The sequence below is a fragment of the Silene latifolia genome, chromosome 3 (genome assembly GCF_048544455.1).
Source record: "Silene latifolia isolate original U9 population chromosome 3, ASM4854445v1, whole genome shotgun sequence".
NCBI classification, from domain to species: domain Eukaryota; kingdom Viridiplantae; phylum Streptophyta; class Magnoliopsida; order Caryophyllales; family Caryophyllaceae; genus Silene; species Silene latifolia.
Genome location: NC_133528.1, coordinates 120,399,147 through 120,413,401, shown reverse-complemented (window position 1 = coordinate 120,413,401; position 14,255 = coordinate 120,399,147). Strand labels below are relative to the sequence as shown.

Sequence of the window (14,255 nt, the reverse complement as noted above, 5' to 3'; positions counted from 1 at the left end):
TTCTTCCTCAACTAATATTAAATCTGTAACATTATACTCAATTTTTTAAAAAAAAAAAATGGGGGGGGGGGGGGACGAGGAAATGAACCGGGATTTTTTCGACCCGAGAACCAAGACTGAACCCGAATATCAGGGTGTTTGGGCTAAAGATCTGATGGTTGGGAAGGTGAATGGCTATGAGGATTGGTGGGTTAATTTTAAGGCACCATTATCATCGCTACCAGGGTGTTCGAAGTCGGAGACGGCGTCAAAAGCAATGAAGTTGGATTGTTGGGTTATGCGGGGAGGGGCGAGAAAGAGGAGTGATTTACAGTGGTGGAGAGTTGTGGTTAATTTTAAGATCTGATGGTGGAGATTTGTGGTTGATTTTGGAAACAAAAGGATGAAGAGGATGAAGTTTAGTGTCCTGACCTTGTTGTTTAAATGATTTAATTTTATTTTATTTTTGTAAATGTGACTTGATCAATAGGTAGCCGGTTACCCGGTGTATTGTGAGAAAAATGAGTGCATAGGTCAGATTATTCTAAGTTAAAGTATGGTATGGATTAATATGAGAAAGAGAGTCATAGTTCGGATTGTTCCCGTCAAATAACCCTATTTTATATTCAAATGAGTTATTAATTTAAGTGATAAAGATAATTAAATAATATGGTTGTTTACGTCATAAGAAGTTGTTATTATGCAGTGATGATTGGCAAATATATTTAAGCTATGAATTGTGTCCGTTATGGAGATGTAAGCATTCCTGCCATAAGTCTAGCCCCAGACATAATTGGGGTGGGGATGGATTTCGCATCTTACCTACTTAATACCCGCTAATCATTAAAAAAAATTAGTAGGATTATAATAATTTTATAATCTTATTTAGTTATAATTAAGAAATAATTATAATAATAGCTATTTTATAAAGTTTTTTACTAATTATTTGGTGAAAAATTAAAATTATAAAGATAAATTCAAAAAAATGGAAATTAATAGTGATTTAACAAACTTTTATGAAAAAAATTTATTGAGTAAAATTATGGTGTAGCGGGTTAATAAGTAAGCGGGGCGGGCACGGTTTTATATTTTTACTCGTTGGGATGGTTTTGGAAATTTGTACCCGCTACGGGTGGTGGGGCGGGGATGAGTACAAGTTTTTCTTAGTGGGTACGGGTACGGGTACGGGGGACCCTATATCCACCACCGCCCCGTCCCAATGTCATTCCTAGGTACAAGGTTTGAAAAAATGACTTATTTAAAATATAAGTAATCAAATTAACCTAGAAATTATTATTGTTTATGAACCGGGCAACGCCCGGGGATGATGAAATCTTGTTGAACAACACAAGACACAATTCTTGAAAATGAATGGATTACCGATTACATAAGACAAAAAAAGAGTGCTAGCGTTGTCACGGTATATTATAAAGAAAAACCTGTGCATCTTATTTTCTGAACAGAAATTCACATTTGTGACGGGTCAAATACTACCTATGTGGGATAGATAAGACAAAAGGAAAGTGCCTATGAACAAAATCTCATTGAAGACGGCGATATCCGTCACAAGCTTGTGACGGATACCATTTCCCCTCACAAAATACCCATGAGAGGTGAGTGGAGAAGCACATGTGGGTGCCCCACCTTGTCCCCTCTCCCTTTTGTGAGAGGTCTTCAGCTTGTGACGGAATTAGCCCGTCACAAGCAAGACGCTTTGCCACATGAATAGTACATAACCCGTCGCAAGCTTGTAACGGATATACCCGTCAAAAGGGAGACTTGCGATTTTCTAAATCCCAAAATGCATGTTAGTTCAAAATGTGAGATGTATAGGGAGATTTTGTAGGGATGTTTTAATGGGAATTAACATGCAAATTACGTACACGAAGTTATTTAGTTTGCCATACACGTGAAATGAATTAGCATCCGTTTTAATTTATGGTCAATACTAATTATAATAGGTAGTATTTTGAAAAATCTTTTAACCATAATGGGTAGTAATATGCAAAGAGAATTGCTATATCACGCCCCCTGTTTTACTTGTTACGCCCCCTATTTTTTCATTTATTCCTATTTTGCCCTTGGACTTTCAAATTAGTTTTAGAAAAAAATTAAATATCGTTTTACGCAAATGTATTTTGGCGACTATTTAATTTAGTAATGTAGACGGTCCCTCTTAAAACACTCGACATAAATTATTTTAATGTATTTAAATAACAAAACCGATTAAAAAAACAAATACATTATACACGATAAAAAAAAAAAAAAAAAACCTATGTCATGTGGGTTACAAGACACGGCCCAGGCTCCGTCGTGTGAAATACACGACATGGCCTAGACACTGTCGTGCAGACCACATGACATGGCCATGGTAGCGTCATGTAAGTCACATGACATGGCCATGGTAGCGTCATGTAAGTCACATGACAAGGCCCTGGCACCGTCATGTAAGTCACATGACAAGGCCTTGGCTCCGTCATGTACTTCACGTGACACTACCCACCGTCGTTTATTGTTTTTTTTTTTTCCCTAAACTATTTCGATTGTTACTACCAAAAAACGCAGCATATTTACGACAAAAACGCAACCCTAATAGGCTCTAAACAACAATTATTCAACACTAATGTAAAAAACCGTCTCCGAAAATCAATAACTATAAAACAATATTTATTTTTAGTTTAATTAATTTTCAAGTCCAAGGGCAAAAAAGGAATAAATGAAAAAGTAGGGGGCGTAACAAGTAAAATAGGGGGCGTGATATAACAATTTTGTAATTAGCCAATAATTTATGCTCCTTACTAATTCAGGTCAGCCACTGTAAAGAGCAGACATTTAGAAGTGCCGAGAAACAAACTCAATATTGAAATCTAAACCATCAATCTCGGTCTAAATTACAACTGAGAAACAGGGCATAAACGTCATTAGGCGATACAGGGTCAGTTTATTTAACTGGCCAATTTTGCTAGAAACACGGCTCCAAAGCACTCCAAAAATATATGGCAGCAAGAGAAACACACGCCAAGATTGGGAACAAAAGGGGTCTCAGTTACGACTTAAAATAGGAATCTCAGTTACCATATGCAAAGTCTAAAACAGGAAATTTAATTGTGTTGAGTGTCAAAAAAGCACCCACAGTGTGCAAAATAAACAGGTCCTAAATATTGTAAACGGCAATCATGTCTTCAGACTTCCTTGACAGCTCTACTTCTCAGATGAGTTAGGGCCCCTCTTCTTTCCAAAGCCAACAACTGAAAAGCAACAACAGATGAGCATATCAGATATCTTCACCCAGGAAAATAATCTAGACAACTTTCCAACCCAACCAATCACACCATATTACAGTCATGGTCTTTCCAGAAAGCTATGATAAATATGTTTCACTAATAGTAAGCATGAATGCAAAAAATAAATAAATAATGTATCGATTTGTTCGAGGCCACAATCAAAACTGATGTATTTGAAAGGCACGGAGAATCGTTCTGTTTATTGTAGCCAACCTTCAATGCAAGATTTACATCATTATAATTCGATTAACTTGCTCTGCAAATTGGCATTTGACAGCTAATTAACACATTTTCAGACAGACAACGAAACAACGAAAACATGTATAAACATGACAACTAGAAAGCTCAACATATATTCTAAGCTTATCTACGTATAGTTGTACACCATCTTTGGTTAAAATCTGAAAATAGTAACGATTTGTTCGAGGCCACAATCAAAACAAACAAATGTGAAAGGCACGGAGAATCGTAAAATTGATATTGCCAACCAAGATTAAGCATCATTTAATCAGATGACCTTGCTCTACAAATTGGCTTTCATGTACAATAAGAAACACACAGATGCATTTACTGGAAACAAAAGTGTAATACATCACTTGCGACTAACATCCAATCATTCAAACTAAAAAAAAAAAACTTGAACTACTCGAATCATTCAACTTAAAAAAATCTTTATCTACCCAAGTTGTATAATTATACTACAAAAGCGTTCCGCTTCATTCAGTTCAGTTCAGATACTTAAAATAGTAGATTAGAAAACAAAAAAGACAACCAGATATGATGAGAAAATTAAGCGGAAAAGCTCTCAAAAATGGAAAGAGAAGAATACCGGCGGTGACGAAGCGGCGATTGTATTGAAGACGCTTGTGAGCACGACCACGGGGCTTCTTCTTCTTGTCTTGTTTGGCTACTTTAGGGGTTTGTCCTCTCACCTTTCCTGCACGCGCCAACGATCCGTGTACCTTACCTGCATTATTATTTACAACAGTAGAAAATTAAACGACTAATGTTGTTGTTGTTGTTGGTTGAGAATAAGAGATGAACAAGAGTAATTGATTGATACATACCCATGGTGGTTGATTGATTGCTGCTTGATTTCGGAGAGGGGAGAAATGCTGCTGCTTTTCACGGCTAGGGTTTCCTACTCTTATTTCAGAAGCGTCTTGTGATTTCTGAATATGGTATTTAATTGACTTTGTGTGGGTCGGGTCAATAACCCTTTACTGCTTGGTTTTGGACCGGGCTAATAATTCGAATTTAGCCCAAGTGTGGCTTGGCTTCATCCGTTTCTGAACTAAACTTAACTTAATGGAGCTAAATTGAATTTTAATTCATTTCAATTCATCTTAGTTCTATTTAGTTCAGTTCAGTTCAGTTTAGTCTATCTCTTCACAAATTCACTCTTATTTCAACTTCATTCAATTTAGTTAAATTCAACTTCTTTCAGCCGAAAAGAACAGGGCTTAACTCTTAGGCTTTGTTCTTTTTGGCTGAAAGGAGTTGAATTTAACTAAACTGGTTCTTGATATAGGATTCTTTTGCACTCTTTTTCCCCTCTAATTTCATGCTTTTCGACTCCATTTGAGTCGGTTTTGTACTTCCTTTCTCGAATTTCGTGTCCCAATTCCCTTTACTATGACGTTGTGGCCTCCTTGCAGAAATTAAGGCGGCAACGGGTGAAATGAAGCAAGGATGACGTGTTTACTAAGCTTTGCATGGAAGAATAAGGGAATCATGCTGAGAGGTATTCCACTAGTTTGGCCGTTTGCAATCGTCACAAATTGGTACTGGGAGTGCATGTGTATACAATCAAGACGAAATCAAGCAAGGAGCATCCCAAATAGGTGGCCGGCGAATGGCTAGCCTACTGGGGAGAACATATAAGCCGAAATCACAAGTTTTTGAAGGAAGTTACAGAACTTCCCAGGCCAGATGACCAGATATGGCCACCCTACCGGGAGTTCCCCAAACCCGAAGTCAAGATTCAAGTCAAACGTGTCCCCAGTAGGTCGGTGGCCGGACGACCTAAAATAGCAGCACGGACACTTCTCCTAATCAGCCGTCCCGTGTCCGACACCGTGTCGGACACCGACACTCCTCGGACACACGTCGAAACGTGTCGGACACCTATAAAGCCGTGTCTAACTTTCTACATTTATTCGGCCACGTGTCCGACGCGTGTCCATGGTATTTCGGCCGTGTCCGACGCGTGTCCATGACATTTGGACATCATTTGAGGTGAATGATGTTCTTTAAGCGTGAAATGAGCTGTCGAAAGAGATTGATTAAAAGATTCGTTTGGATAGTAAATGAAAATGAGTTATAATCAAGGCAAGTTTTAGCTTCACTTATTTAAATTTAATATCAAATAATTTTATAAAAATAAAATCGAACGTTTATAATTATAAAATATATATTTTATTAAATTTAGATAACGTGTCCCGTGTCCTAAATTTCAAGGGATGCCGTGTCACGTGTCCGTGTCGTGTCCGTGTCCCGTGTCCGTGTCCGTTTTGGTGCTACCTAGCCGGCAGCCGGTTGACCGGCCGGGAGTGCAGACTCGTGTTTTCAAGCCCATTTCAAATCCTACCCTAATCCTGGTGGAAACTATATATACCCCCTCGCTTAACCATTTGTACACACTCTCCCAGATCTGCAATTATTTCCTTTTCCAAGTCTCAAACTTTGTTAATCATTTTGTTAATCATTCCTTAATTAGACAAGTTATTCAATTAGTTAGTAATTGAAATTGGGTTGTAAGAAGATTGAAGGTTCCTCCTTCTTTATTTTTCTATCCTAATTCCTTTTCTTGCTATTGAGTTGGTATTATTTCTCTCCCTATTTTCATTGGTTTACATTTGCTTTTTCTTTAAGTTGGTTTGGTTGTTTATGTTAAATTTGCATCTTTGTTGTTTGATTGTTGTTGTTTTCTTTATTGTTCACCTTTTCATTGTTTATCTTTGTTGTTTACACCCAAAGATTCAATCTTTGAGTTGATTGTGTTAAAGATTGTGTCTTTTAGGGTCCGTTTGGATTGAAGGAATTGGAGAGAAGGGGAGGGGAGGGAAAGGGAGGGATTTAATTTACTTTGTTTGGATAAAAAATATGGGAGAAAGGAAATGGAGGGGGAGAGAAATGAGAGGACTTATCTTCTCTCCTATAGAACAAACTATAATCTTTTCAATGGTGGCAAGATTTGGAAAGAAAACATTATTTGGACTCTAATTATATCACTAGCATCCTTCAATCCTCCATCCATTCTTCATCTCTCTCCTTCCTCCCATTCCATTTCCCTTCATAATTTTTGTTATCCAAACATCCACATCCCATTTGCCCTCCCCTTCTCTCCCCTCCCTTCACCTCCCCTCACTCCCCCTCCCCTCCCCTTCCCTCCTAAAATTGTATCCAAACGGACCCTTAGTTTACTCATCCTTGTTATTAGATTAAATCATCTTTATTCATAATTATTGTTGGATTGTAGCATGTTTAGAAGTAGAATTCATCCTCCCACCATGTTTATGCTTAAAGACTCCATCTTTATTGTTTATCTTGCCTTTAGAAACATGATGAGTGAGTAGTTACCCTTCTAGGGTTTAGGGGGAGCCTAAATAGGATTAGTGGGCATGACTAGTTAGTTTTGAGTCTTGGGTGTAGGAATTTGTCTTTCTTAACATTGCATACAAGGTGTTTGACGAATTGTGTGAGTGAAAGATAGTGCCTTTTGTCTTAGTAGCTTAATTCCTCCTTTGAATGAAAGTTTGTTGGTGGTCTTGTTGCATGTTTTGAAATAGTTGTTGCTCAATGAAAGTTGGTAACCACCTCTAGGACAAAACCCTCACCTTAGACTATTTTTATCGACTTGTCGCCCATAGTTCATTTACGTAACCCCGAAGACCCTAGTCTTTTAATCAATCGAACACATACTTCATACTACTTTGTTTAGTTGCATCTAGTAGTTAAATCAAACCCCTTTTCCTTTGTTTTTTACTAGACTTGACTCGTAGTTAGACTAAGTAGGAACCCCCGCCGTCTTCGTGTTCGACACCCGACTAAATACTACATTTAATTGGGTTTTTATAAATTGTTTTGATAAAGGGAAACGACGACAAAATCCCTACTATCAAATGGCGCCGTTGCCGGGGATGGCGTTAGGTTATGCTTAGTTTTTGCTTAGAGTCTTTGCTTTAGTCTTATCTCAATTGTTAGTTTGTTTTACTAGTTGTGTGTTCTTTGTAGAGTGTGTGATTTCTTGCCTTCCCCTCCCCTAGTGTGTAAAAACACTAGGAGACTAACGATTTGTCAAGTGCATGCCTAAAAGGAACCACCAAGCTCTTCTCTTCAACTCCGACCCCGAAAGGCTTTTTAGAACCTTGAGGACAAGGACCCTTGAGAGAGTTAGGAATAATTCCCCTTAAGCAAACTTTGACCAACCAAGTTCACACATCCCACAAAATATTGATACCACAACCACACTTCAACCAAACCTCACAATTGAGACTCTACTAGAAAACCCTTTTCATAACTTCCCTAATTATAATAGTCCACCTCAAACACCACCACATCAAATACCAAATCCACCACCACAAATGGCTCTTAGAGATCATAACCGGCCTAACCTTAATGATTCATGTAACCCTATCAATTTTGGCACCTTGGCCCCGAACAACTTTGAAATGCATCCCGCCCAAGTCGGGTTAATTGAGAAGGACTTGTTTGGGGGGCATATTGAATAGGATGCCTATGCTCATCTCCGGAAGTTTAAGAGGAAAGTTTCAATGATGAAGAAGAATGGGGTGTCCGAAGACACCTTGAGAATGATGTTGTCTCCGTTTTCATTGACGGGCAAAGCGGACCGATGGTTGAACATTCACCCACCGGATACCTTCACTACTTGGGATGCCTTGGCTAAAGCATTCATGGCCAAATATTACCCTTCCTCAAAGACCGCGATGCTCCGTAATGAGATTCATACATTTCAACAAGAGGATAGGGAGTCTTTGGGTGAAGCTTGGGACCGTTATCAAGACTTGATAGCAAGTTGCCCCCCCTATGGAATACCGGAATGGTACATCACTCAAACATTCTTCCAAACTTTGCTACCAAGGACTAAGGAGATGGTAAATGCCTCTGCGGGGGGAGGATTTGATCACTTGAGTGATGAAGAGGGCACGGCATTGATCGAGAAAATGGTAGAATCGGAGGCAAACTATGGTTCTAGAGGAAACATGCTAAGAAGGAATGGGAAGTTTCCTAAGGAAAACGCCTCCAATTCCGAGACAAATGCCAAGCTCGACTTACTCACAAAACAATTTGAGAAGTTTTCAAGAAATCAAGTGAACCAAGCCGCAACCTCACATGGGGCACCCATGGAGGAAGTGGCTCAAGTCTCAAGTTGTGAACTTTGTGGAGGAAGCGGTCACACATATGACTTATGTGGCAACAATTACAATGGTGTCTACGATGAAAATGTGCAAGAGGTTAACGCTTTTCAAAGCTTTAACAACAATTCGAGACCCACAAGACCACCTTTCAACAACCCGAACGTCTACAATCCAAATACCAATTTCTACAACCCCGGTTTAAGGAACCACCCCAACTTTAGCTACAAAAGTACCAATGTTCAAAACCCACAACACCTTCAACCACAAGCCCCAAACAACCCACCCGGTTTTGCTCAACAAAGGGGAATATTCCCCAACCCAAGACCTAATCCCGGGAATCAAAACCAATGGCCAAACAACAATCAAAACCAAAATTATGGGAATCAAGCACAAGGATACCAAGATTTTGGTGGAAATCAAGGCAACCAAGGGTTTTACCAAGGGAATCAAGTGAATCAAGCAAACCAAGGATTTGGGCAAGGGTATGTTCAAGGGTTTCAAGAACAAGGTCAAAGATCAAACTTCAACAACAATGGTCCTAGGGCTAACTACCAAGGGGGGCAAAACAACAACCAAGGTCCCAATGCTCGGTATGACTATGGGTTCCCTTTACCCATAGCCAACCAACCTTATCAAGAACCTCAAGGTGAGCTCTCTCAAGTTGAGCTTTTGAAGATGATAAAGAACATGCAACTTCAACATAGTCAAGAGATGGCAAATTTTGCTAAGGCAACTCAACAAGAACAAGCAAACTTGAGGGCTACCTTCCTTAAGGACATGAGGAAAATGGAATCTAGGATGGCTTCTCATGCTATGGCTAACCCTCAACGGCCGCCCGGTGGTTTGTTGGCCCAAGGACAAAGCTCCAAGGATGCCTCAAATAGCCACCATGCTCATGCGGTAGTGCTAAGGAGTGGTGTAGAGCTTGAGGACCCCTACAAGGACCTTGTGGTAGAAATGGATGAAGATCCCAAGGGGAATAAAGTGGAAGTGAATGATGAAGAGGAAAGCTCACCCATTGAACCATTGGGTAAGGCTAGTGAAGACAAGAAAGGGAAGAAGGCTTGTGAAAATTTGTCTAGAAGGGTAATACAAGAAGACAAGGATGTTGATGGATATGTGGAAGACCTCCCTTATGAGGAAGAAGATATTGAAGAAGTGCCTTTGCAACACTCTAAAAAGGTAACAAAGAATTCGACTCCTCCAAAGGTATCTTCCAATTCCCAACTTATTCCTAAAATTCCTTACCCTTCAAGAGCCATAAAGAGTAGGGAAAACCTTAAGTATGCCAAGTTTTGTGACATGCTTGAGAAACTTGAGGTTACCCTACCCTTTACGGAGGTGATAATGAACATGCCAACCTACTCAAAATTTTTAAAAGATATTTTGACAAAGAAAAGAGTCTTGGGTGGCCAAGAAATAGTGGCTATGAAAGAGGCATGTAGTGCTCATATCCTTAATAAAATGCCCACTAAGCTTGGTGACCTGGGGAGCTTTTCAATCCCATGCGTAGTAGGTGGTGTGCCCATATCTAGAACTCTTTGTGATTTGGGAGCAAGTGTAAGTGTTATTCCTTTGAAGGTTGCCAAGAAAATCGGAATTCAAAACCTTGCTCCCACTTCAATGACTCTCCAATTGGCGGATAGATTCGTCAAGCACCCTATGAGGGTGCTTAAGGACGTACCCGTCAAGGTTGGAAAGCTTTTAATTCCCGCCGATTTTGTTGTCCTCGATATTCCGGAGGATAGCCACACTCCCATCATCCTTGGTAGACCGTTCTTGGCTACCGGAGGAGTTCTCATTGATGTGAAGAATGGGCGGCTAATCTTCCAAATCGAGGGCAACAACGTCGAATTTAACCTACCGAACTTGATGAAAGGACCAAAGATGGAAAGGTTGAGCACTATTGAGTTGATAGACGAGGTGGTACATGAAGTAGACCGTGAAGAAGCGGAGATGGAAGAGGTTTTTCAAATCTCCTTGCATGATGAGGCAATGAAGGAGGACCATGAAGTTGATGAGGAACTATTGAAGAAAGTGGAAGGCTTTCTCCCTCCAAAGGTACAACTCAAACCCTTGCCTCCCTCACTCAAGTATGCTTTCCTTGATGAGGGAGAGGCCTACCCGGTGATCGTTAATGCTAACCTAAGCGAGTCCCAAGAAAAGAAGCTTTTGGAAATCTTGAAAACTCATAGAGGGGCACTTGGGTATAGCATTGACGACATCAAAGGCCTAAGTCCGAGTTTGTGCATGCATAGAATAGTTTTGGAAGAGGGGAGTTAACCCAAGGTTGACGGTCTTAGGCGGATTAACCCAAAGATGGTCGAGGTGGTGAAAAATGAAGTGTTGAAACTTCTAGAGGCCGGTATTCTGAACCCCCGCAATAACGCGGAAAACATAACTTATAAATTCGAGCGGAAATTAGGAAATTTTTTGAAACTTTTAAAATTTAAAGCGCGGATTCATTAAAATCTAAAATACAAATAAAGAATGCGGAAATAAAGATTAAGTTATCCAAACGTCAAGGTGAGGGAAAATATATCCCTCGAATGACAAATGATAAAAGGTGAGTCTAACCAATCCTACTAAACAAACTACTAGTCCGAGGTGCTCGCTAGCTCACACGTCTAAACCCCACAAATGCATCTTCACGAACCTGTCATTCATGTAAACATGAAAGCCACAGTCAGTGGGGAGTAACTCAAGGTTCTCCCAGCCACAAAATGTCAAGACGGAAATAACAAGGCACATAAACAGATAATCATGTTAAGATAAGATATGAATAAATGGAATTATAGCTAAACATATGATCTTACATATTTAAGAGTAAAAGTATAAGAAAAAGAATGAGATAGGCTAGTAGGCAAGATATAAGCAATGCTAAATAAAGGAGAAGGAATGTTTACGTAATTCAAGGAGACAATACCAAAGCGACCATCCAGAATGCAAACATTTACTACTCTTAGACTATAATTTCGCAGGGTAGGACTACGATAATGATACGGTCCTAGTCTAAATCTGCAGATTCTCGGGTGTACATCCCGATTCGACGTGCGCCAGCACAGCACGCACCCAAGACTCGACTACTAATGGAGACCGAGTACCGCAATCGCCAGAACAGCACGAAAGTGGCGGAAAGACTAAGATAAGACTCACTTGCCAGAACAGCACAAGTGGCCAAAAACCATACTTGCCAGAACAGCACAAGTAGGCCAAACCCATACTTGCCAGAACAGCACAAGTAGGGCGTAAATGTGAATCAAGCATGTAAGATAGTATTATGGCATATCTACAAGAATACGACTCAACCAAATGAATGTTACAAAATGATATGATTCAAATTGGAATGAGACTAATACATATAATGAGCGAATGATAATACAAGTAAGACAATCTAAGTCGAGTTATACTTGTATACATGGATTAGTGACTCATTTCTTAAATACTTGTCACTTGAATAAAAAAATGTAAATAAACGGAAATGAACCATTTATAATAAGCAAAGCAAGAATTTAATTATAAATGACTCAAATGTAAGATAGACCATTTACTACTTACAAAGCGTAAATAATCGAATTGGATGCGTATTACAAGGAAAGCACGTCATTTTATATATAAATGGGACAATCAAATAATGAATTCCACAATTATGATTCATGTGAGAAAAATATATAAATGAACTGTATTTAACGAGTTAAGCTATATAAAGCATGAGACGGAAATTAAATAGATAACTAATCTTAGACTATTATCTCGAATTTTAGACACTTGTTGTATACATAGGTTTTACGTGACACTTCAATACGGTAATTCCAAGCTTCAAATGAAATTAAACTCTTACAGGATACAAATGCCACATTAACCTTAATCTCACTCATATAATTTCCCATTTAGTGAACCAACTCAGACCCTTCACACAAACTACTTCATTGGTACCAAAATGACTAGTGAAATTGTTAGCAATATCCGACTACTAGACGCCAAAAGAAGCTATGACCATGACTCAAGGAGCCACTTAGGCAGCCCCTTTCACGACCTCAAACAACCAGCCGCGACTGGCCAACCATGGTCACCATGCCAGGCTTCAATCCGTGCCCAGCGAGCCTCTGCCGAGGCCAGGCATGCCCTTGCCCAGGTCACTCGGCCCCCAGTACATCCCGCTGTGACAGACCTTGTAAAATAGGTCGCCACTGACCAACCAGCCAGCAACACGACTCCAAAACAATCCTAAAACGCAAGCAAAACCGTCCCAAAAACAGTCCTAAAATAGCCTGCAATCCGCCCTCACAAACAGACTAAAAAACAGTCCCAAAATAGCATTATACAGTCCTTGAGTAACCTGCACAAAACGACTCAAAAACAGTCCTAAAATACATACAACCCGTCCCCAAAACTCAACATCTATCCGTCTCAATTTCAGCGTTTAATACCTCCATTTCGACTGCCCATAACATTACATAAACCGAGCCAAAGATGGTAGCCCAAACAGTCCTTAAAACAATCATAAAACAAATTTACTCAACCCATTGTAACAGTCCCCAAAGATGTCCCGATTTTTGTGCTTAAAACAAATCCCAATTTCAACTCCTATAATTTCCAGAACTGTGCCAAAAACAGAAATTCAAATACCCCACCAAAGATCATTTTGAGACGGAAAATTAACATACAAATGAGAAAGCATAAAGGTTCAAATTTTATCAAACAAAAGCATAAACAGACGACAAAAAAAACGGAATTTTGACATTTGTCGAGTAACCTATCACCGTTACCTTTTTGCCCTTCAAAACTCCGAGGAAAGCGCCTAAAGAGTACGAGCTTCCCTCCGGGTCTTCAGTTTCTTCAACTAGGAGCAAGAAAACGAAATAAAGAAGCTGAAAATCGGGACTTCCATTAGGCGGGTCAATCTGAAATCACAACAAAAACGAGACTTGCTTACTTTGAAAGAAGGGGGAAGGAATGAGGAAGAGAATGGTACTAAAACTATGGCATTTGGTCGAGAAATGAAGAGGGGATCTCCAGTTGAAAGGGGTAACAATGGCGTATTTGGTTTTGTTGTTACAGAGCTGGGTTTGATTTGTCTCTGCTGCGGAAAGAAAAAGGAAAGGGAAAGGGGTGGGGACGGGTTGGATAAGAGGGAGTGAGAAGAGGGATTAAATAATAATAATAATAATAATAATAATAATAATAATAATAATAATAATAATAATAATAATAATAATAATAATAATAATAATAATAATAATAATAATAATAATAATAATAATAATAATAATAATAATAATAATAATAAAGGATTATTTAACTTAGAGAGTAAGGGAGTAGGTGAGGATGTTGTGTTGTCGAAATTGGGTTGGTCCGAAATAAATTAGCCTTACTAATGAATGGTGACGGTTTTATGTTAGACGGGAAAAACGTCTCAAGTCCATATTAACTTAAGACGGGAAAACTATTATTATCGTCACAATTATTACTATCCGACTGAAATATTTATTTTATATAAACAAGCTTGTGAAAATGTAACTTTTATAAAATTTATGTTCAAAAGGAGATTAATTAAATTAAATAAATTAAAAATATAAAATAAAGTAATCGAACGGTTAAATAAGTTTTA

General features: G+C 39.0%; 1 protein-coding gene and 3 non-coding genes across 4 annotated transcripts; all 4 read right to left on the bottom strand.

Annotated features, from left to right (window-relative positions):
• Positions 1 to 3,003: 3,003 nt before the first annotated feature.
• LOC141647930 (small ribosomal subunit protein eS30z/eS30y/eS30x) lies at positions 3,004 to 4,423 on the bottom strand. The gene is made up of 3 exons (XM_074456305.1): positions 4,331 to 4,423; positions 4,093 to 4,230; positions 3,004 to 3,227 (listed from the first exon to the last, which is right to left on the bottom strand). Exons 1-3 carry the CDS (start codon positions 4,332 to 4,334, stop codon positions 3,181 to 3,183), a joined length of 189 nt encoding a protein of 62 aa, XP_074312406.1. The 5' UTR covers positions 4,335 to 4,423; the 3' UTR covers positions 3,004 to 3,180.
• Positions 3,395 to 3,520, bottom strand: LOC141650380 (small nucleolar RNA snoR86). The gene has a single exon (XR_012546418.1). It is a non-coding gene; the product is annotated as a small nucleolar RNA snoR86 (small nucleolar RNA).
• Positions 3,671 to 3,787, bottom strand: LOC141650381 (small nucleolar RNA snoR86). Its single transcript, XR_012546419.1, has one exon. It is a non-coding gene; the product is annotated as a small nucleolar RNA snoR86 (small nucleolar RNA).
• A 3,789-nt stretch (positions 4,424 to 8,212) lies between the features above and the next one.
• On the bottom strand, positions 8,213 to 8,319 carry LOC141650266 (small nucleolar RNA R71). The gene has a single exon (XR_012546309.1). It is a non-coding gene; the product is annotated as a small nucleolar RNA R71 (small nucleolar RNA).
• Between the last annotated feature and the right edge of the window lie 5,936 nt (positions 8,320 to 14,255).

Coding starts and splice junctions, on each gene's coding strand:
- LOC141647930 (XM_074456305.1), bottom strand. Junction 3,228..4,092: donor TCGCCGCTTCGTCACCGCCG/GTATTCTTCTCT, acceptor GTTGCTTTTCAG/TTGTTGGCTTTGGAAAGAAG.